Raw genomic sequence first — 21,935 nt, 5'->3', positions numbered from 1 at the left:
TGGTGTCCCTTGTTTCTCATAAGTTTCTTACTTCGCGTTCTTGTGAAAGTATTGTGTGTTGCGGTCTACGATCGTCTTCATGCCACATGGGTGTACATATTGCCTAGCCAGCCAAGCTGGTCGACCCCGGCGCAATGCGCCGCAGCACCGTACAGCGTGACGAGGCTGGGTGCGTATGGTAAGTCCAACGCCTCGTAAGTCCGATGCCTCATAAGTCTGAATTTTCGGACTTACAAAGCATTTGACTAATGGGGCATTGCATCTGTAGACTGATATAAAGTAATAAAGAATTGTCAGACTTATGGACTTTTTAACGGACTTTTTTGACTTATGAGGCGGTGGACCTGTGAGGCGTCAGGCTTAAAAGCTGACCCCATGATGCTTGCCTGTACTGCAACTGGCTTCGACTTACAATACATGTACGTACGTGTATTTCATTCTGCAGCCCAACGTTCGTGGGTGATTATTCGCTGCAGGTGCCAAGCATATACGGGCATATTGTGCAACAACTCGGCTGGCACATGCATGCACGGGCTTAGGCTATGTCCGAAACGGAACTCCACAGCTGCAACTAGGCAAACTCAACTACATGTGTCTAACTGATTATTCTGTGACGTGATGGGTTGGTCAACTATACGCCACAATGGGATGTTGTTGGTAAGCTCATGCTGTGCAGTCAAAAAAGATTTGTCAAATTGAAACAAAGCCTGTTCTCTTTGTTAAATGTATGGTTAAATTCACTGGAATTCTTAAATTAAGAAATTCTTTCTCAGAAAATATGCCAGTTCCATCCTGTAAAATACGATGTTTTGTCATGGATTGTAAATATTTAAATATGATAGCTCATTATCAAGCACATAAAACACTATTTTTTTTCCAGTTTCATAACTTATTTTGCAGAAAATTTTACATGTACACCTTGGCCTCAGTGCCTTTCCTATGTAAATATTTGGCCTTTTGTCCCTGTTATTAGCTACGGTGCCCCTCAACGTGTCCTACCGGTATTTCGTGAGGCCAGATTGACAGTGCCCCCCATTTCCACCCAGGATCCCCCTCCGAAGGAGTTATATCTACAACAAAATGAGCCCAGAAAATAAAACGTTTGTGTTAAAGAGGAAAAGTTTGTCCAGATTTGGTAAAGGAAGGAAAGAAATAAGCACCTTCAAGATGCACAAGGCATGCACACAGGCACTATGTTTTCCTATTCAAATGTGTAAAATGCCGTAGCCATGCCCGACTCATTAACCCTTGAGGTTTCTCCAAGGGTTAACATTTTTCTTTCTTTTTTTCAAAGTAATAACTTCGGGGATATTCTGCTTCTCTTAAGTGTGTTATTGTATCACAATGTGAAAGTTGCCCCCTATTAAAGATCCAAAGAATGGTAGCGGCCATGATGTTTTGATGGGGATTTGAAAAGGTGCTTTTTGCTGCTTTTTCTGTACATCAAGATCAAATGGAGGCAAAATACAACAGAAAACAAAATAATTTGTACTCTGTACTTTTGAATTCCAGGTTTTTATTGAAACGAGCAGAAAAAAACAAGCACAGTGGAGTAAACATTTACCGGTAAGTGAACCACCATACACTATGCAAAACGTCTGCTTACATACAGGCCTATTTTATGGGCACCAGAAATAATTCGCAAAAAAACCTCCGCCACCAGCAGCTTTTGAAATTGGGGAAGAAAACCAGACACTTAACTGGTTAAAGAAGTCTTAACTAAACATGATGTGCACTTTAAACCTTTTGGCACTTCGTTCAAGTGTGCAACCACGTTCCTGTCATTACTTACAGAGCACTGTTCAAATTCGGTGCCCAATTTCCAGACGGGAATGCAAGAACATTTTCCTCAATTTCATTCTGGCAGTCGGAAGTTGTTGCATTTATCACATTCACACCTGGGCAGAGGGGCAAACCTCCTTTCACTTTGTACAGAGATTTGTTTTCCGCATTCTTTGCTGCAACGTGATAAAAAATAACTGAAACCTTTTCGGTAGAGTGTGGGAGATATTCATAGTGTATAGACAGTGAAATTTCAGGCATATCTGATGTAAAGGTGAAGAGTTTGGTCACTAATTCAGATTTTCCTCATAGACAACACTGTTTTTGCCCCTTGAGTTCCAAATGTGAAAAAGGAACAGCCACCAACCAAGACTCAGTGATGTCATCCCCACCGTGAGAATTCCCGTTGAAGTTTTAACACCAATCGATACAGACAACACTCATTTTCCTTAAAATGTTTATAACAGCCGTCAGGAAGAAAAAGCGATATTTAGGTAAAAAAATTCTGAAACCTACTTAGAAAACACTAACATGGTGTACTGTGACGTCAAACTGACATTTTGACAAACTTCTTTCTTGAAAAAGTTAAAACTCGTTACATGATTTTCAACCTTTTTAAACGACTTAGGTGTCATGAAATTTTGTTTGAAATCCAAAACTGTCGGCGTCCGGAAATTGGGCTCTAATTCATTGGGGTCGATGTTTCTTTATTTGGTGAACTTCAAAGAAATCTCAGAAAAATCCCACATGAACATTTACAAAATCATGTGAAGTTAATAAATTCTAGTAAAGCATCCTTACTTCCACTCAAATAGCCATCAACAAGTTAGAAGTTCTTTTATTTTTTGAGCATATTTAGGCTTTAAGAGTTCACTTCACAAGTCGGAAAAAAACGGAAAATCGGACAAAAATAAAATTCCAAACTTGACAGTAGGTACGTAAAGTCGAATTTATAAATCAGAATATGAGGAGCTTAATGAAGTTTGACTATTGTGAGATTTGAGTTAAAAATACTGCTCTGTTAATTAAGACTCAAGAAGCGAAAAATGAAAGTGTGCCACGTTAGCCACGTAATACTACATGTCCATGCAGCCCAGGTTGGACGTTGTATTCATTTCATTTCGACTGACGTCCAGGGTCTAAGACTTGTGGTTCTAATTTGTTCTTGATTTACCTTGTTGAAGAAACGAATTTTTAACGTTTACTTCTTGTTCTAAGTTCTTCATGGCCATACGGAGTTGGAAAACGGCAAAAAAAGGAAACATTTTTCCTCCAAACGATGAAAAAGCGAGTTTTCTAAAATTGGCAACCTAGTGGATTTTTTACAGCGTAAGTAGTGAACATACCGGTGCAATTTCAGCTCATAAAATTCAGCGGATGTTTAGTTATGCCCCCGGATAAAGTTTTCTAAAGAAATCCCTATTAATCGGGACAGGGCCCAGTTTAAGACGGAGGAGTGTTCGTTGGGCCTGTTTACGGGTCGGGCATAGGCCTACGTGATAAATAGGCTAGGTTACATTTGTGCACATGGGCATGGAGTGTTTGTCCATTCATGGAACTCTTTCCCCAATCATTTCTTTTACCTACCTTGCTTGGTGGATCCAGTCTTGTATACCCAGACATTCAACGCTTGCTCAATGCCACGAAAATTTCCGTCCAAACTTCAGATACATTTCCCGCCACCACTGCCTGACGCCATGCTGCACGTTGGGGGTCAAACTCTTTCCCAGGGTGACCAGCAGTACGTGCCCACTTCATTCCTTGGAAATGCAGTGGGTGCTGGGGATGAGGTTGCCGTTTGCGAAAAGGATAGGGGCGTGGCTCTAGCAGATGCTCCGGAAATTGCTAAATTTAGCCATCTATTTCTAAGATGGTTAACATGCATTTTGATTAAGGATGGCTCAGCACTGAAGTCAACTAGGCAAATCAAGCAATTTATGGGCAGAAAATGCCAGAAAGATCCAAGTGCAACGGCAGTGGAATGATTTCAAATGGGGGCAGGGATTATTATGAGACCACCAGGCATCACAGCTATTAAAGGACCTGCTAGAAGTGGGGGGGGGAGGCATTACACTCGAGTCAAAACAGTGGGGATACTCCCCCCCCCATTCCGCCACCACTGTACGAGTGCCTCTTCAGAAACTTATAATAAATGACATCACAGATTCTGTTCTGTTGCCTCAGTTTTTATTATTGGTTGTTGTATCATATTGAGCACACAGTCATGCAAATGAAACCAAAGTGGGTTTGATGTTGAAAACTAAAGCACATATACCAATCACATAAAATGATGATCGTGTACCATACACAGTTTTACTTCTTTTTTTTTAACTGTCAACAAGATGCTGTAGTTCACTGCTGTCCCCTGATGAAAATGGAGGGGAAATGTTCCTCTGTAAACGTTATACAATATGTTTCTCACAGTCACTGATGAACCATAGCCTAAGGAGGAAATTTACAGGATAATATACAAACGACAAGTAGGTTTTTACATTGTAAAAATTGTGTGCATGTGGTGGTTAAATTGATATCCACTATAACGTTTCTTCAAGATTTAGGACTATGTACACTTTTGCACCACTACAGTATAATACCGCCTAATACCTTGTTGTAACCATGGGGATAAATTTGCTGGAAAGAACCATTACTGCACATAATGGGACACTATAGGATAATTGGCAGGTGGTGTCCATTGTCTGGAATCAAAACAATTCAGACAGGTGAACTAATATCCAAGAAAACCACTTGGTTGTTTATAAACCAAGAAAACCACTTGGTTATTTATAAACCAAGAAAACCACTTGGTTATTTATAAACCAAGAAAACCACTTGGTTATTTATACAGTATATCATAATTGTACAATTTGCCCGCACAACAGCCAGAGGTGGCACACCACCCAACAGTCTAGAACAGTGATGTCCAGCAGTTTACTGTGAAGAAAAAACTGCCCCCAAATGTTGGAGAAATAACGGAGGTATCTCGAGGAGAACTCCAGCATGGAGGCAGATTATGTGGACAGTTGGCTTGGAAAACACAGCCTCATGACTCTCGATGGGGGGGGATGATTTTCCACTTCCCTTGTCAACAGACTGGCTTTGTGTAACACTGACCTTTGACTTTTATGCCACTTCAAAGCCAAATTCTTGCCAAAAAATGAGCACAGCACAACTTCTCTTCATGAAACACCTTTCTTGAAAAGAAAGCAATTTCAACCAGAGTGAAAAAATTATTCACACTACAGTTTTACTTGGGTACAACGTACATTCACGCGTATCAACCAATACCAATGGCTGAATACCACCAAGTGGAATTGGAACAACAGCTCAGGGAAACATTTAGACCACCATTAATGGACTTCAACTTTATTACTTTCTAAAAGTGCAAATATACTTCAGTTGACCATGCCCAGCCTTTCTGATCGTTGTGCACGCTTTACTAAAAGATATGCTCCAAATAAAGCTCTGGCAAGGGTCTACGTGGTCATAATCTTCCCATCTCAAAAACTGTAGGAGGGATCACAAAGCAGCATAGATTTCAATGGTCCTCAATTCACTGTGTATGGGATGAATTCAAGTGCTTTTCAATGGGAGCTATTTAACATTTGTGTCTAACCTACTCCATACTTCAACTCAATGGAACAGAAAACAGAGGCCTCTTTCATCATTCAAGACCAACATACTGCAAATCATAAAACTAAATTTGGCATCTAAGGAAGCTTACAGCCTCATTAACTTTGCAGAAACCCCAACTGTTGTGCCTATGTACAACTTAATAAATATATAGTAAAATATAAAGGCTTTATATGTTTGAATTGAGAACAGAACATGGCACAACAGCTGGTACATGTTGTTACATTGAATACTTTATGGTATGAAGTCCCTGCTAGCGAACTTCATTCAACCAGTCACTCAAGGATGATTCACCTGATTGGGCACTTGTTCATCATTTTTTTTCTTTTCGTAAATGAACACAAAGATTTTGTATTTGGTTGGTTCAATTAAGGGATTGTGCTTTTTTGAGTTTTTTTTTTCACAGTATAATTGCACCAAACAATTAAACACTGGTTTATGTTGTGTATATAAGCGTGTAAATTTGTTTAGGCTCTGAGGAAACCTCTCATGTATATTCTTTTACTAAAGATAAACCTCTTTCCATATTAAGGACATGCACTCTTTGTTGAATTATTACCACTGAGAGAGAAATATAGGAAACATATTAGCATTAAAAGCTGTCCTGCAGGTTACATGAGAAAAAATAACTTGTTTTCGAACCAAAAAAATACAAGAAACAATAAAATATATCCTTTATCCGAACTGGTTAAATAATACAATTTTCAACACTCTGATTAGTTCAACTAATTTACTGTAAACAGATCGTGCAACGATTTTGCTCAAGACACCATGCTCAGCAAACAGAATATTGTAAGCTGGCTTACGTAATATTTATCAAGAGATTATTAAAGCAAACCGTTCCACAGTCTTGTAAATAAATATTGGTTTACCTTGCAGGGAACACACAACTGATGAACAACGTGTATCACTATATGACTATTTTTCTTTACTTCTTAAATTACAGTTTCTCTAAAATCAAACACTGAAAAATGAAATATAAAATGAAGATATGAATGCAAAGAAAGCACTAATTTCTTTTCAAATAATTTTCTAATAATTGAAGTAAATAGTTGCATTCAATAGCAAGAACCAAACAAGGCTTGTGAATGGAAGATACCATCTGATTTCCCCATTTTACAGGTTGCTTGAAAGTTAAACTTACGAGAGAATGTTTTCTTTATGATCCCTTTTTGAAAGTTCTCTAGATTTCTGTGTAATCTCCAAGCAAGAAAATTAGTTATGAAGACAACATTTCTGAATCACTTCCATTCAAATTTTTTTCCATGGATAGAATATTAATGACATCTTAACGATGTACACTCTCCTTCAATTTCAACAACCTTAAGTCCTTAAAAGAGATCTATTCACAAAACCACAGCTGGAACGAACCAGTGTGTTGCATTAAAGACATTATCCACCACTTCTGGAATTTCTCCTGGTTTACTTTGCTCCAAGTGTACCATTGGGAATTCATGAAGTATGATTTGAAATCTTATTTGTGTCCTTTTTAAAAAAAAAATCATACAACTAAATTATTGCCACACTTATGAAAGACTACAATTAAAATTTCCTGTTTCTATTTTTCATTAAAAAAATGATAAAAAATAATCTGGCATGTGTGAAGTTTGGTGCAAACAGTTCTCAGTTAATGTAACGATTCATGTGCAGTTTCTTCAAGCTCTAGGATTCTTTTAGCCCGATTTATACGGTATGTCAACATTTCCCTTAGTTTATGCTGACTCGGTTTAACTGATCTCCAGTCACTGAGAGTGAGTCAATCAACCCTTGTTGAAATTGTAACTGTAGTTACAGTTTTAATTAAAGTTTAAAGTTTGGATACTTATTTCACAAAAGCATTTGGCAGAGCCCATTTAGTTTAATTTGATGTTGGGTCTTTCCCATCTCCCTCTTCTGTACAGAGACAATGTAGCCTGCATCACAAAATTGGCAAACGAAAAGTTTTTACATCACATATCGAAAACTAATTTTGATGCTAAGAAACATAAAAATACATTTCATAGTCAGCTTCCATCATGCTCTTGCTCTTTCATAAAATTTGCATATACCCTGTATCCCAATACTGTTTTGGCTGCATGTTGGGGTCATTATCAATCAGCTCAGATGCTCCAAGCCCTGTTGTCAGCTTCTCGCATGGGGGGGGGGGAAAGAGCCCACAGTACCAGCCAGGGGGGCACACCACAATCTTGTAGACAATGTTTATGGTTATGCTTACTTCTGATGGGAGGGAGCTGCCCACTGTGGGGGGGGATCCCTCTATATAAAAACAGGTCCACTGTTACATGCTTTATGCCGGGTAGTAAAACTCCTTCCATTTTGTTTTTGGTCTGTTTGAGTTGAGAGTTTCATTAAAATTTCAACCTGTGGAACATTGAAGCAAATGACAGAAATGTGAGAAGGCATAGATTTCAGATTTTCCAAACTTGTTCCTTTCAATTACCTGCGGGAATGCCATGTAATACTTTCAAAGTAAATTTTACTTGTATGCAGTAAAATGTGACAAATTTACTGTGAATTCAGATACGAATTTCAATGTTTACCTTTCAAGTCTTTGTCAATGAAAACATAAATGACGTAGATATTGACAATCTTGTGATTATTTTCGTCCCTGAACTTCAACTTCTGAACTTTCATTCTATGTCTTTGTAGCAAATATTTTTATTTGGGAGTTAAACCCTGGATTTATAAGCAAATACAAAAGACAAAGCTGCTGAGAAAAGAAACAATTACGATGAAATTTTCAAAACCTTGAAATTTCTTGGATATATTTCATATAATTGGCTATATATATAACTATATATTTAGGTAGATTTTCTTCACTAAATAAAAAAATCTAATTTTAGGTTAATTTTTATCCCATGTGTATCCATTTTTTTACTTATAGAATGTCAACTCAACTACATTGCTTTCATGCAGTTCCAAACATTTTCTATGAATTTAAAACATTTAATCGTGGTGAATTCGTGCTGCACATAGGTCTCTCTGATTTCATTATACACTTGGAACAATTAAGGCCTGCTTAATAAAAACTATCTTCACCGATAAAATATGCAGCAATCTTTCTGTTAAAACAAATCAAAAAAATAATGGTAATAAATGTTCCGCTTTATTAGACTTATGAGATATATATACATGTTCACATACACACAGTTTTTTTTATACACATCGTAGTAGCCCGATTTACATGTGCACGAGTCACCTTGGCACATTGCATCCATGAGCACACAAGGGTACATGGTTTCCAGCACACTACCGAGCGAAAACAAATTCGGAGAGTGGACTGTCTTCACACTCAACGCAATGACAATCGTCATCTCAACATCACACTATCTTATTGCGCGCAAGTTCACTTCACAAGAACTAAACTAACTACCTAGTTCAGGTTTAATCTGCTAAGCGCTAGTTAAAACTTTCAACTGCGTTTTAATATCATATTCGCACCAGCACCAAGGCGTTGACTAAATCCCGGTTCTTGGTTAACAATAACTGTGTGACAACCTTTTTTTTAATAAAAACTTTGTACAATATCATGTATTTAGCCCATACAATAAAGGTTTGCATTCATTCAGTGCAAGTTTCCATGTCTACCACTTCTCTTAAGAATGGTTACATTATTCATATATTTCTATACAAGTCTTGGACTCCTGACAGGTACTACAATACATTTCAGGTCCCAGCTGTGAATGAAAATGAGAGAAATTTCAGTAAAAAAAAAAAAAAGAAAGAAAGAAAAAGTTAGAGCAAAAGATCAGGCAAAAGACCTTTCAATTTCAGGTAGGGGCTGAGATACGCAAAGCTTTTACTTTGAGAAAGCAGTCTGCCCTAAAAATGAGACCATGAGGCACAATGGTCCCATAATACAGGGTCTGAGCCAACTACTATGCTGCCCTCTTCTTTTCTTGACAGTTCACCACAACTTTGCTGGGGAACAAGTTCCGGAGATGGGTCTACTAATGCATTCCTCAACTTATCCCATGATGCCTGTCATTTTTTCTGGCTGGAAAGCACACGTTAGACGGACAACCTGCACCAACTGTGGAATTTTAGACTGTGGAACTGTTTTGGCTGCAGCACTGTAGGAGTGGATTCTAAATCCTCTGTATTGAAAGAAATTCCACAAAATCAAAGATGTTACGAAAAGAAGTGAAAAGAGGGGAATTCCTGGGGGCTTGGCCAACTGTCTGCCATCCCTAGAAACCTACTCTCATCTGTCTTGCTCCTCGTCTGAGCTGACCCTGTGTTGTTTGGCTTTGGAGGTCCGGGCGTCGTCAAGGCTCTTCCTGCGTTCAGTTGCTGCCTCTTTGAGCCTCTCCACCACGTCCGGGGATGGTCTGCTTTCCGGCTCATCCTCATCGCCCTTCTCATCTGAGTTGCGCTCCTCCGAGTCCTCCCGGATGGGTGCCATGCCGCCCCCGCTGCCCTCCTCCTTGCCTTCCTTCTTCTCTTCCCGCCTCTTGGCGTCCTCCTCCTCCTTCAGCACCTTGATCCAGTGGTCATGATTCTCCTTGAGGTGCTTGGTCAGGATGCTGGCCATCTTGCGCTGTTTGGTCTTGCCACTCTTCAGTCGCAGCTTGGACTCCACTGCAATAGTTCACATTCACAACATGACTACAGTAACAAAGCAGCATTCTTGTCAGGGGCCATTTCCCAAACCTCAGTATCCTACATGTACGTAGCTTTGACTTCCTCCCTGGTTTCTGAAAAACCGCCACAGGCTCCACCCAAAACAGGGCCCAGTGTGACTTTGCTTTTTTCATTCAAATCCCTGACTGTTGTGCTCGGCAGACTACTAACTGCTCTGCATTAGCAGGAAGTGCATCTGTCTGACTGACAACTGAATGTGTACATCACTTAAGTCCTCGGAACTACACAAGAATTAATACTGCGAGCTGGGCAGATCAAAATGCAAAAGGAATGAAAGGGAACCTGACACCCTGCTAAGCACAGGCCTCTCTCACATTAATATACCTGCTATTCAGATTGGTGGCTAGTATTTGCAGAAATACTACTCTTGGTCAATGTCAGCTTTTACTTTGAAATCTAATGTCTGTGTCCATATAGTCACCAGGTCCCTAATCTCACCACCAACTGTCAAGTCTGATTGGTTTTCACAGTAAGTGGCAAAACAAGGGACCTGGCAACTATACGGTCACAGATGTTACATTTTCTATCGTATTTTTAAAGAGATATTTTCATTTACTGTTTTGCAATGATATTTACTAGCCGGTGTTTTTTTCAGCTTTGTGAGATGAATTACTTTTTGAATTAGTATTCTTTTGCATGAATAGCCTACCACGGTTTACCAGCCACTTGTTGGCTAGAAGTATGACGGTGAGGTAGAAAGAAAGAGGTCTACTTCATAACCCTGAAAATAATCTCATGAATTTCTGGTGCAATCTACACGGTGCTTTCATGTCCGCCTTCATACGTACTTGGTCCCCCTTCGCTTGATGTATCTTCCTCCTCAATATCATCACCCTCTTCCTTGATCTCTTGCTGTGGCAGAGGGACAGCTGTCTCTTCACCGGCCTCAGATTTCTCATCTGCCAATCAAAGAAAAAACCACATTTTGAGTGAAAAAGGGAAGAAAAAATTAACTGGAACTGTATTTTGACCTGTGACACCAAAAACACCACACTGGTACTCTGCATTGTCCCCGTGGTGTGATGACTGGCTCACAGTCTCAATAGAATGGACAGATCTCACACACACACGTAACACTGAATGCAGTCTCAGTAGGACCAAGGGGCAGACTAGCATGACATACCGCTCTGAACAGTGAATGTAAGGACTGGATCAGACTGCAGTGTGGCAATGCATACACTCTTCCTATTTCAATATGATTTTACATACACTCAAGGGGGTTAGGGTTAAAAACGGTGAAGGGGGAACAAAATTAAAAGTTACTTTTCCCTGTCAAAAACTCACATCTCATAAACATATCTGGTGCAGTATCTGCTGCTCATTACACTTAAAATAGCCAGGCAACCTCAGCAAGCTCAGTGATCGAGTAGTAAAGACGTCTGCAAAAGCAAGGAGGTTGTGGGTTCAAGTTCCACCCAGATAAGCTTGCGAATTTTTTCATAAACCTCCAGACGATACTGAGCATAAACGCCCAATTAAAATACCTTCATTTTCTTCCCCGTCCAGCCACCTGCCCGGCAGCAGGCCAGCAGAGCCGTAGGCATTGCAGAGCGGGGCCACAAGGTGGTTGATGAAACCCTCCTGGAGTTTGGCCAGCTGGGGTGCCTCCCGGTCCATGTAGGGGGAAACTGGCAGACCCAGTTTCCTCTCATCGTCACCCTAGGAGTACACAAAAGTGAATGAATGAACCAAAAATATGTCATCCATCCCTCTTAAGTCAGCCCCAGCCCAATCCTCATGATTTTCATGGTCTCTCTGAAAGGTCTTAAAATCCTCACCAAAGGGAAAAAAATTACACTGCTTGCGGCACTCAAAGTAGCAGAATGATGTCAGAAGCTGTAATCTATCAGATGTTGTTATAGGTGTGTGTGTGCATGTTAATTTTCTCTCTGTGGTGTTGAAAACAGAGGTACATTCAACTCATGTCGACAACACAAATTTGGCACTGAAAAGCCTTGCACGTGAATGTGTCAGCAGACTTGTTGAACTCAATTCAAACTGAAGTTTTGCTTTCCACAGGCTCTTTTTTCTAGATGGAGTGCAATCTCTCTTCCCTGAGTCGGTGCCTCAAGTACACATGAACTATATACATGTACATGTACAGTAGGGACTCAATGACTGCAGGCTACAAGTCTCAGTACACTGAACAATAAGAACTTGACTATTGACATGCGCAGACCCAATTAAAACGGACCAAATTTGGTAGGGGACAGAAGATCATAGTACACCGGAAATTGTCATCCCTCTCAACAGTATAACCCTTTCCAAGTGCATCATGCATCAAGCATGAGACACGTTATAGTCAGACTAAGTAGCATTAATTCAGCTTTGACTCTTCCGAAATATTGCACCCTTGGGGGAGTTTTCTCACAAGTTAATACTAGAGGGATGGAAAAGTAAATGGGCTGGCTAGTGTCAAATTGCTTATTGTGTCATATTGATATATTTCGGAGACGGGAAGCCTACTTGTTGGTAAAAAATTGCCACTTTGAGCACAAATTTATGAATATCGGACAACATAGCCATTAGCAAAGCCCCATTTCTAAGTAGCTGCAACTCCTGCAAGAGTAAATTATAACCTTCAGAAAATCTGACAGACACCCTTACTGGGAATGACGAAATTGGCAAATTATACCAGTAAAACAGCACGTTTGAGCATGTACAATAGTCCAATTATCAAAAAATGCCAGCAGTAACACCAATAGCCTGCAATGCAACTGTAATAGGTCTGGTTCCAAAGAGTGACTAGACAAGTCCAGCTGTCCATCAACCAAGTTAAACTTTCCCAGGGCAACTCTCAATTGACAAATACATGTACATGTGCATACGTCTCACTACCTGTTCATAGAACTCCTCTGATATGCCCATTGTCCAGCAGTAGTGGAGGTCAAAAGTCTTGGTCGGCCCTGCAATGTCCGCCAGCTTGATACACATCTGACTGACCAACAAGCGGTCACCCTCCGATGCCCAATTGATGCCGGACGCATCTACATCGTTGACCTGAAAGTATTCAACACTCATTGGAGAAATTTCAAGATCACAAGTTAAATTAGGTCAAATAATTTCAACCCAAGTGTTGTTATTAAATATCAATCACATTGCAGGTAATTTAACACGGAATTGATCACTATTACCCATTTCATGACTAACATGGAAGCTTCTCTTCACAATTATTAAAAAATGTCATTTTGGGGAGTTCAGTTCCACTCCGAGAATGCTCTGAGTAAAAAATTGCATTGATGAGGGCGGAAAAAATCTAGCGATTTGATGTCATAATACGGCTCTTGTTCCCCAGAATTGTTTGACCTTGCAGCCATAATATACGCTTCATAGCACAAGAACAGAGAATGACCACGGCCATCTGCCTGAAATTCATCAGGACCTTACTCCGGTTCAAATTGGGACGGTTCGACTTTGTCATACGATCCAACGTTGATCAACACTGTCGATGGAAAAGCAATTCCAAGTCACTCTCACTGTCCGACTTCTTTTAATTCACAATTAAGTGTGAACAATCACAGCGCTCACGCACGCGGGCGCGTTTGCCTCAAACTAATGAAACAGTCTCATAATTACAGAGTCGTAGTGTGACGTCATCAAAACAGGCTTTTATTGCATGCTCCCTACGACCTTTGTTTTCAGATTGCCTGATATGAAGGACTTAACTTCTGCTTTTGACGTCAGCAGTCATCTCTGTTTACTTTTTACATAACAGCTTGTTTTACATACAACTACATTTCATAAAATGAGATAACTAATGTGATTTATCTTTAACAGCACTACATTCTGAGAAATCTCCCCTTTGAACTTATGATCAAGGTGCACATACATGTGCACATTTTGATTTCCATTTCTTCCTTTCTTCAATATTCTGAAAGACTGCATTCCTGCCGGTATGAAAATATGGCAACAGGCCAATTTTGCAGCATTAAACACATCCAGTTGTTGAGTTTCAAGAAGACCCCATGTATTTCTCTCTACGCATGCCCCCTGGCCTAACGCAGAAAAACATGAATTTGAAATAAACAAACCAAAATCTCAAATGACAATTTTGTTATTACCTTGGCATTAAACTCGACGAGGAAGTCAAAATGCCTCTTGAGATCAGTGGCCAGGATGAACTCCACCACCAAAAACCTGAAGCGACGGAACTCGGCGTCATCCAGACACGACAGGAAGTTGAACTCTGGCTTGGAGATGAGGAGGCTCCAGGAGGCGGCTGCGTGATGGTTCTCCAAGACGGAGCGATCATTGTAGAGAATAGCCTGGGGGTTTAGTGGGGAGGGGGGGAGGTGGAGAGAGGATAAAAAATTTACAGTTTCATAACACCAGCAGCCGATTATGAAAAACAAAATTTAAATAATGATTAACAACCTTTATAAGGCACACTGTTTCTGAAAGTATTCCAAAACTCCGGTCCGGATGGAAGACACGGAAACCTCAGTTGTGTGCTTTCGTGAGAACAAGTACATTCTGATGTGCTGTTGAAAATGAGTGATGTCATGTTCCTGTCTGATATAGTCAGAAGAGCATTCCACATGTGAGGGGCAATGTGTGAAACGGCTCAGTCTTCATAACTGGCTAGTTGAATCTGAGGTATGAGCAGACAAAAAAATCACACGCAAACAAAGACGGATCCAGAACCAGATTTTTGGGGGGGTGCTAAATGTTTTTCTAATGGAGCCAAAAAATTTGAAATTTTTTTCATGGTGTTTTAAAGGGGTGACTCAACATTTGCGGGCTTTTATGACCTTTTAAAAGGAAGGGAAATGAAACAGACCAAAAAATCACCTTTCTTAATTTATTTTTTTTAAAAAAGGGAGGCTACTTTTTGGGAGGAGGGGGAATCAGACCACAGTCCCCACTGTCCCCCCCCCCGATCTGCCACTGCATAGAAAAGAAGAGCCTTTCCTTGGTAATACTGCGGCTGAATTCTATGTACCTTCAAACTGGAATCATGCGCTTGGATCAGCATTCTTTGTCTCCCACACTGGCAATGGAAGTTTTGCACAAACAACACAGGAGGGGACTCAAAACAGTCTTGTAGAAGACTGCAGTGTAGTGAAGAATTCTTTTAACCCTAACAGTCCCGAATGCTACAAAGTATTACTTAGTAGTAAAATGTAGTACTCAGCCCTGTCGCTTGTAGGAGGACATGACATTATTATTCTCTGAGGCCTAAGATACAATAGAGAAGACAATGTACCATACAGTGCTGTGGCACTGTGAATGCATGGTTTCATTGTTCTCTGTACGAGTAACAACGGAATAAACCTAGCCAGAAATAGTAATCTGTAGCGCTAGGTCCTTCAGGCTCAGAGTGTTACATAGTATTTTATAGTACTGAGTACTCAAAGCCAAACAATGCCCAGTACTTTTTGGGTTAAAGTATTCAAAGCTTGATTATGGGTACGTTTTAGACATTTTACAAGTTTACCCAATGTGGAACGAGGTGCAGAGGTTTGTTCTTTCTATGCACATTTTTATCCCATCAATTTGAATTGACTTCAGACATGCATGAGGATATATGTCAACATTTCACCAAAACACAACTCATTCTACATGTAATGTGTACAAATTCTGTGGGATTGTTGTGCTTCTTCTGGCTTTTTCTGAGCTTCATGGGAGATTCATACAGTCTTGTGGAGGTGTCTTTTATAGTATTCCAAGTTTTGTGGGAGAGTTGTTGAAATGTTTACGCTTCATTTCATGTTGTTTGTGCTTGATGTTTTTGTGAGTTTTTAGTAGCCTTTTTTTTTAGTAACAATTTTGAGTTTGATCTGTACCTTCAAACTTTATCTTTTCTATAATCGGGGGTTTGGATGAACACACTTTATAAGAATGCAACTACGTGTGTAAATATTGTATACAGTACAGAGACTTAACCTCTTTGCGCCGGGACGCGGCTACAGCTGCCGTAAAAATTGAGATCCTCAGCCCACTTTTCAGCTATTATTCTCGGCCCACGCTCGAGCAAACACGTTGTAAGAAGGCAGAACCTGGCTCTTGTATATATGGTGATTGGCCTTTATGTGTAGCCCAGAAATGAAAAGACTGAATTTGCATCATAATCACCAGCTTCACAATAGTCCCCACTTTGATATGAGGCAATGGGAATGTGGAAGCGTGAGTAGAGCTGCATGCCACTGAACAATCAGCCTTTTCATGCAGAGCAAGCATGGGCCTCAAACCGAGAATTTGCGGTTTGGCAGGTGGCCTTCGTGGCCAAGCGAGGCTGGAATTCTTGGAGTCAGCTTTCGGAAAGAAATTCCCGTCGTCAAGGGGTTAAATAGATGTTTCCTTTTTATTGTTCTAAAAGGCAAGTAAAGACGTAACAATGCAAATACTGTAACATCTGTTCGTACATCACAACTCTACCCAGATTTCTTAAAAACACGCTACATCTGATTTTGTTGAAGACATCTAGCAAAAGGCAACACATTATGCAATACTGCTTGCAAAACAGTTCCTTTCAAGATTGCAGTAGCAGTCAGCCAATGGTAAAAGCTGGTGAATGACTCCATCTCATTTCATTTAAATGGGTACTCCATATAAGACTTTCCTTTTTAGTGTGAGGAACTAATCACCACCTTCTGCACTCAAGATGAGGCCATTAGCTTTGTGACTGCTTGGCTTGATAATTTATACATGTTCACGTACATCATCAAATACATTAATGGTCTTTAAGCTGGTGTGTGCTTTGGTGACCGAAACCATGATCATGTTTCAGCTTGGTTATTATTTTTGCATTTTGGCCACTCTGGTGGGCCTCTGTGACATCACTGTTCCAACCAAATGAGAACTGAAGGTTGGAGTTGGTTCACCACTGGCCCAAAATGGCAGACAATATTCAAGAACACAATTGTTTCTCATCTTTCAAATAAGTAAATTATGTATCCCCAATTCTTTTGTAGCATGTCGCAAACAAAATTGGGCACTTCCTTCTAAAATGTGAAAAAGAGCGAGCAGCAGGGGTAAGGAACTTGCCGAATAATTGAGGGAAAAAGACATCTGTAAGCGAAATTGTCTGCAACCATGCACTTTGCCTCTCAGGGATAAGTAAATCTTTCTGGGTCTGAGTTTTGGCAGGCTACCCTAAACATGTTCAGGGCTGTTGCTTTGATGGCATACACGTGTTTCTGGTTAGCGGCCACAATAACACACCCCTACACTAACCCTAACAGTCCTCCAATTTCAATATGATTTTACATTCACCCTCAGGGATTAGAGCCAAAGAACTCACTATCATAATCAAGTAGATGAGGTGAAGCTTGTCAAATCTCAATAGGATGGAGATTTGAAAAGCAAAAATCAGACTGAATAGAAGCAAAACTAGGAGGCAAACAATGGGTTAAATAGGATGAAAATAATATTTCTAGTTTTCAGTGGAGGGGAGTCTGGCTGCAAGCCAGAGAGAATTGACATGTCTGTTTTAATCCTTACTTTCAAAGCCTAACGTATATGATCTATTTCACACTTGTAGGCGAGTGAAGCATCTCTCCTCACACATGCAGGTTATGTATGTTACCCACTGAGGACTAACCATTGTCCTTACTAAAAAAAATTTCAACTCCTCTCATCTGACTGTTGTCTATCTTCTGAAATTCTTGGGGATCCTGGGACGTTTGTCCTCATATGTAATTTTCTTGTTTTTTTTTATCCAGGGTTTACAATGTTGTTGAAGTCTTGTCCATAACAAGTCTACTTGCAAGTCAGATGGGATGAACAGTGACAAAGGAACTCTGCCCATTTGAAACACCTCGTGACTTCACTTGGATGACTTGCAAGGACTTGCCAATGACACTGGTGTAATACCATGAGCATGCCGCAGGAGACAAGCTCTCCCCTCCTTACGCCATGTAATATGCCAAAAATATCATACTTAATAATTAATTACATGCACATGTACACAGATCAATTTCCATCCTAACTGCTTGACACCCAATGACGTGGAAATAAACAGGGATTTCCTGTGCCAGAGAAAAATTCTATAGGCAGTAGCAGATGACTTCTTACACTCATCCCCACATCTAAATGGTTCCTACTGTGAACACAGAGAGAGGCTCTGTGGAAGTTCTGCGGAGTGTTTTTGGAGCCCTCACACAGCTGTGTGTCATGGCGTAGCATATTAGCATGTCATGCTCAGCAACACTGTCTCAGAGTTTCAAAACAAGCAAAGATGAATTACGAAATGTCAAATAATCTTGAACAAATGACCACCATGGGTTGATATTTGAGGAGTCCCATTTCATAAGTGACTCCATCCGACAATGGTACCTCGTCATTGAGAAATTTCGGTCAGCTGAGATACCTCGTCAGTTTGAGAAGTGAAGAGTTTTGGCTTGGACAAGTTTGTGTTGGAATATAGTACCATCCAAAAGTGGTAAACCAATTCAAGTTGTTACATCAAAAAATGGGTAAAACATACCTGTGGAGCACTTGTTGCCACCAGGAAGGCATTGGTTCGTCCTGGGTGGTCGTAGTCATGCATGGCCGCGGCCGTGTACAGCGCCATCAGCTCTAGAGCAGGCAGGTTACCGGCTAAGATACCATAGCTGGAGTCATTGCAGATGCTGGCGCGCGGCGTGACGGTCGGGGTGTGGTAGGAGGTGAAACTGTCCCCGTCGTCTGAGGGAGAAAAAAAAGGGCAATGATTTCCGTACACCTAAGAGGGTTCCTGCACCTTCAGGGTAAACTAATTTCAGAACTTTCAGATCATATTTTGAAAATCCGCAGCCTACTGCATCAAAATTGTGAAACTCATTCCCTGAGAAGTGCTTAGAAACAACACAAAGTGTATCCATGCCAACAGACTTTGACAAATTTCACGTGAAAACTATCGCTCTTTCTGATAATACAAACTTGTAACCATGCCTTCTAGTGATGGAAAAATGAAAGGAAATGTATACTGCTAGATGTACTTTGGTCCCATCTTCAACAATCTACAGTGAGCACAAGTCAAAGCAAAATAAGTAGTACACAGTACTTCTGGTATAATTACACTATTCTCAGCAATGACTGTAACAGCATTGAGCATAAAGAATAAAATTGTTTGTAGCAGGTTACAATGGGTTGTGTAATCTCAACCTCATGAACAGACAAACAAGAAGGGAAAGGGCACTGTGGTCATGAAGGCTGCACTTTTCCTTGATGCACGTATGCTCAGTCTGAGTAAATTGTGTACACGTCAAAGGGCAGCCATATCTTCTTTCAGTTTTGAAAGCTCAGTGCTTTTGGAACTGACTTCTGGGGTTGTGTGGATGAAAACTTCCGTTGTGCTATTGAGAAAGTAATGGCTTCTACGACTGCATTCATTGTTGCTTTACCTCACAGTGAGATTCTTCCCCCCCTCCCCATTCTAATTGACATAGTACACATGCACCAGTAAATGTAGACGCAGGAAACTAAAGAAGTTTTAAGTGGCAGGAATTTGATATTACCACGTCTTATCTGGGAGAATAATTTGTAACAAGGACCAAATTGAAGAGTTGAAAATTTTTCAAAAAGCCAAGAGTTGGAATATCGACGACACCTGGCAAATGTAGAATTGATTTAGAATGTTTCATTCCCATTCAAACTCACTTGAGACTGCTGCAACTATATGAATTTAAATTCTGGGCCAAGCTTATTGCGCTGACGTTACCTCACTAGGCACCAAGAACACCCTATTTTCCTGGAATCTAGCTTTGTGAATCAAACTCAGTCCTTGAACATGAAACTGAAAAGGTCTGCTCAGGGCGAGAAGTGGCCTCAATGTGCCTGGGTCACTACAGGAATTGAGTAATCATGAGTATATAAGTGTACCCTGGGAAAACGTGCTAGGAGCCCGTTTCTGTTCAACAACCTCTACTGTCTCTGTCGTATTGGCAGAACTGACAGCCGCACCACCCTAGGATGTGACTGGCTGAAAACTTTCAGTATGGTTGAGCAGAAAATGGGTTTCAGAAATGCAACTTGTCAGGAGCTAAAACGCTAGACCATTTCAGTAAGGCAGCCGGACACAATCACTGTACATTCCAAATGGCAATCTTTGCAGTGGTAATTAAGAATTTGAAAAAGAATTGCCTGGACTTTACAATGCAGCATGGGTCATTCCACAGGGGACTTTGAAGTCGTGAAACTGTCCACTTTGAATGTTGTGGTTACTGAGATGCAACTGTTACTGTCTGTCAGAGACCAGCGATTCTGGAAACAATTAAAAAATTATCCCCAATCTTTGAATTTCACTCCAAACATTAAAATAAAAAAGGAGAAAAGATGCTAAATTTGTAAGATTTGAAATGAACAAACTCCATTTCAACTAGACCCCACAAAAAACTCTTTTGAGTTTCCAAAGGTTTGCAAGGAAAGATGTTGGTGTTAATTCCTAACAATATTTTTTACGATGTGCTTCCTCTATAGCACTTTAAATACAACTGTCTCAAAGTGTCCTGTATGATTTAATCCCTTTTCATCAGGCCAGGAGACTAGGTTAATACGGCACTTCCCGATTGAAGCAATGTTGTCCACGGGTATTCCTGGATGGACAGAGGCAACTGTAAAAAGTTTCTTAGCACCAGAACTTACTGGGGTTTCAGCCTACACACCCCCATATGCTGCTGACACACACCAACCATTGAGCACCGGCACTCCCTTGCACTAAATGATAACAAAAATGATCTGACCTCTACTACACTCGCTTTCAACCTAGGTATCAACCGTTCTTGCACAAAGAACACACACATCAAGATCCCTGTTCGGGTTTAAACCTGGATATTACCCCACAATGTAACTACTGGACTACGGGTCTCTTCACACGGAAAGGACACAAAATTGATCTGATCCAAACTGCAAATACAAATATTTGTCACCTGCACATCAGAGGGTTTGGCCATCTCGGTTAAAGTGGCTCCGGCTACGGCTCCAGCTTTTCCCACTGAAATTCCCCCATACCCCTCCATAACCAGAGCCAAAAACAGCAACGTCTGGAAGTGTGAAACCTGTGGCCTACCTTTGCCTGTTCTAGAATGGGGATCCAAATCCTCCGGGTTGACTTGCCTAAAGCCTGGGATCTGCTGAGTTGACATGTAGTACACTGCATGGAGCACATCAGCGGCATGAATACGATTATGATCTGTACCAGAAAGACAAGAGAAAGAGAGAGGGGGGAATTTAAACACTGAATTTTAAAAAAAGATAAAAGAGACACAAAATAGACTGATGAAAGAGCTACTTTTTGTCCATAGCACAGGGAAATAGCTCCTAATTTCTAATCAGAAGAATTCTTTATACAGTACATCATCCAATGTTTCCCTCACAGTGGCCATTTCTCAATTTTATGATCAACTTCCTCCGTATTTTTACAACCATTAATCATTTCTCCTTTATTGCTCAAGTAAAGTACAACATAACCATTGGTGTATTCAGTGGCCCTTAAAAACCATCAAACCATCATTTTTACCTTTTAAAAGGTAAAAAATCTTACATTTGAAAACTGTGCATACATGTAATTGTATGTCCATATGTCTATTGCCTGTAGTCTGCCCACTTGCTAGAATGTTTCCTCAAACATATACAAGTACCTTTCTATTCCAACACAGGAATGACAATGACTATGACAAGCACTGAGCTCAGTACTCTAACTTCCTTTCGTGTACACACTATATCTTCCACCTTTAAATGACATTCAAGTGTCACAGAATATTGATTTGTTGACACCGCCCTGCAGACTAACGTGTGAAATCTGTTGACCCAACGCACGTTTGAAAAGGGTCGACAGATTTCGTGCGTTGTGATTGGCCAACGAGTTGCAAACTCTTGGAGGCGCACTGTTGTGAACTGTTCAGATTTGTCTGCTTTGATTGTCCCAGAGTAAAAAAGATGAATCTTTGGGAGAGCAT

The 21,935-nt window shown here is 40.4% G+C and overlaps 1 protein-coding gene and 1 long non-coding RNA gene across 5 annotated transcripts in view; both read right to left on the bottom strand.

Annotated features, from left to right (window-relative positions):
* The window catches only part of LOC110989101 (uncharacterized), a 52,600-nt gene extending 49,088 nt beyond the window's left edge, over positions 1-3,512 (bottom strand). For both annotated transcript variants that reach the window (XR_015424873.1, XR_002599551.2), the window contains exon 1: positions 3,370-3,512. This is a non-coding gene — a long non-coding RNA (uncharacterized LOC110989101). The remainder of the gene's footprint in view (positions 1-3,369) is intronic.
* Positions 3,513-3,947: 435 nt separating this feature from the next.
* LOC110989096 (cGMP-inhibited 3',5'-cyclic phosphodiesterase 3A-like) overlaps positions 3,948-21,935 on the bottom strand; it is a 118,551-nt gene continuing 100,563 nt past the window's right edge. For all 3 annotated transcript variants that reach the window (XM_022253221.2, XM_022253223.2, XM_087135159.1), the window contains 7 exons: positions 21,047-21,169; positions 18,485-18,684; positions 14,118-14,321; positions 12,895-13,056; positions 11,541-11,715; positions 10,845-10,955; positions 3,948-9,993 (listed from right to left, as the gene is read on the bottom strand). In XM_022253221.2, coding sequence (XP_022108913.2) covers positions 9,617-9,993; positions 10,845-10,955; positions 11,541-11,715; positions 12,895-13,056; positions 14,118-14,321; positions 18,485-18,684; positions 21,047-21,169 — 1,352 coding nt within the window. In that variant the 3' untranslated portion in view covers positions 3,948-9,616. The remainder of the gene's footprint in view (positions 9,994-10,844; positions 10,956-11,540; positions 11,716-12,894; positions 13,057-14,117; positions 14,322-18,484; positions 18,685-21,046; positions 21,170-21,935) is intronic.

The sequence above is a fragment of the Acanthaster planci genome, linkage group LG03 (assembly GCF_054643075.1).
Source record: "Acanthaster planci isolate LZ-2023a linkage group LG03, COTS_SCS, whole genome shotgun sequence".
In the NCBI taxonomy this organism is placed as follows: domain Eukaryota; kingdom Metazoa; phylum Echinodermata; class Asteroidea; order Valvatida; family Acanthasteridae; genus Acanthaster; species Acanthaster planci.
The sequence above is the reverse complement of the archived record's forward strand: the minus strand, read 5'-3'. Positions and strand labels throughout refer to the sequence as shown.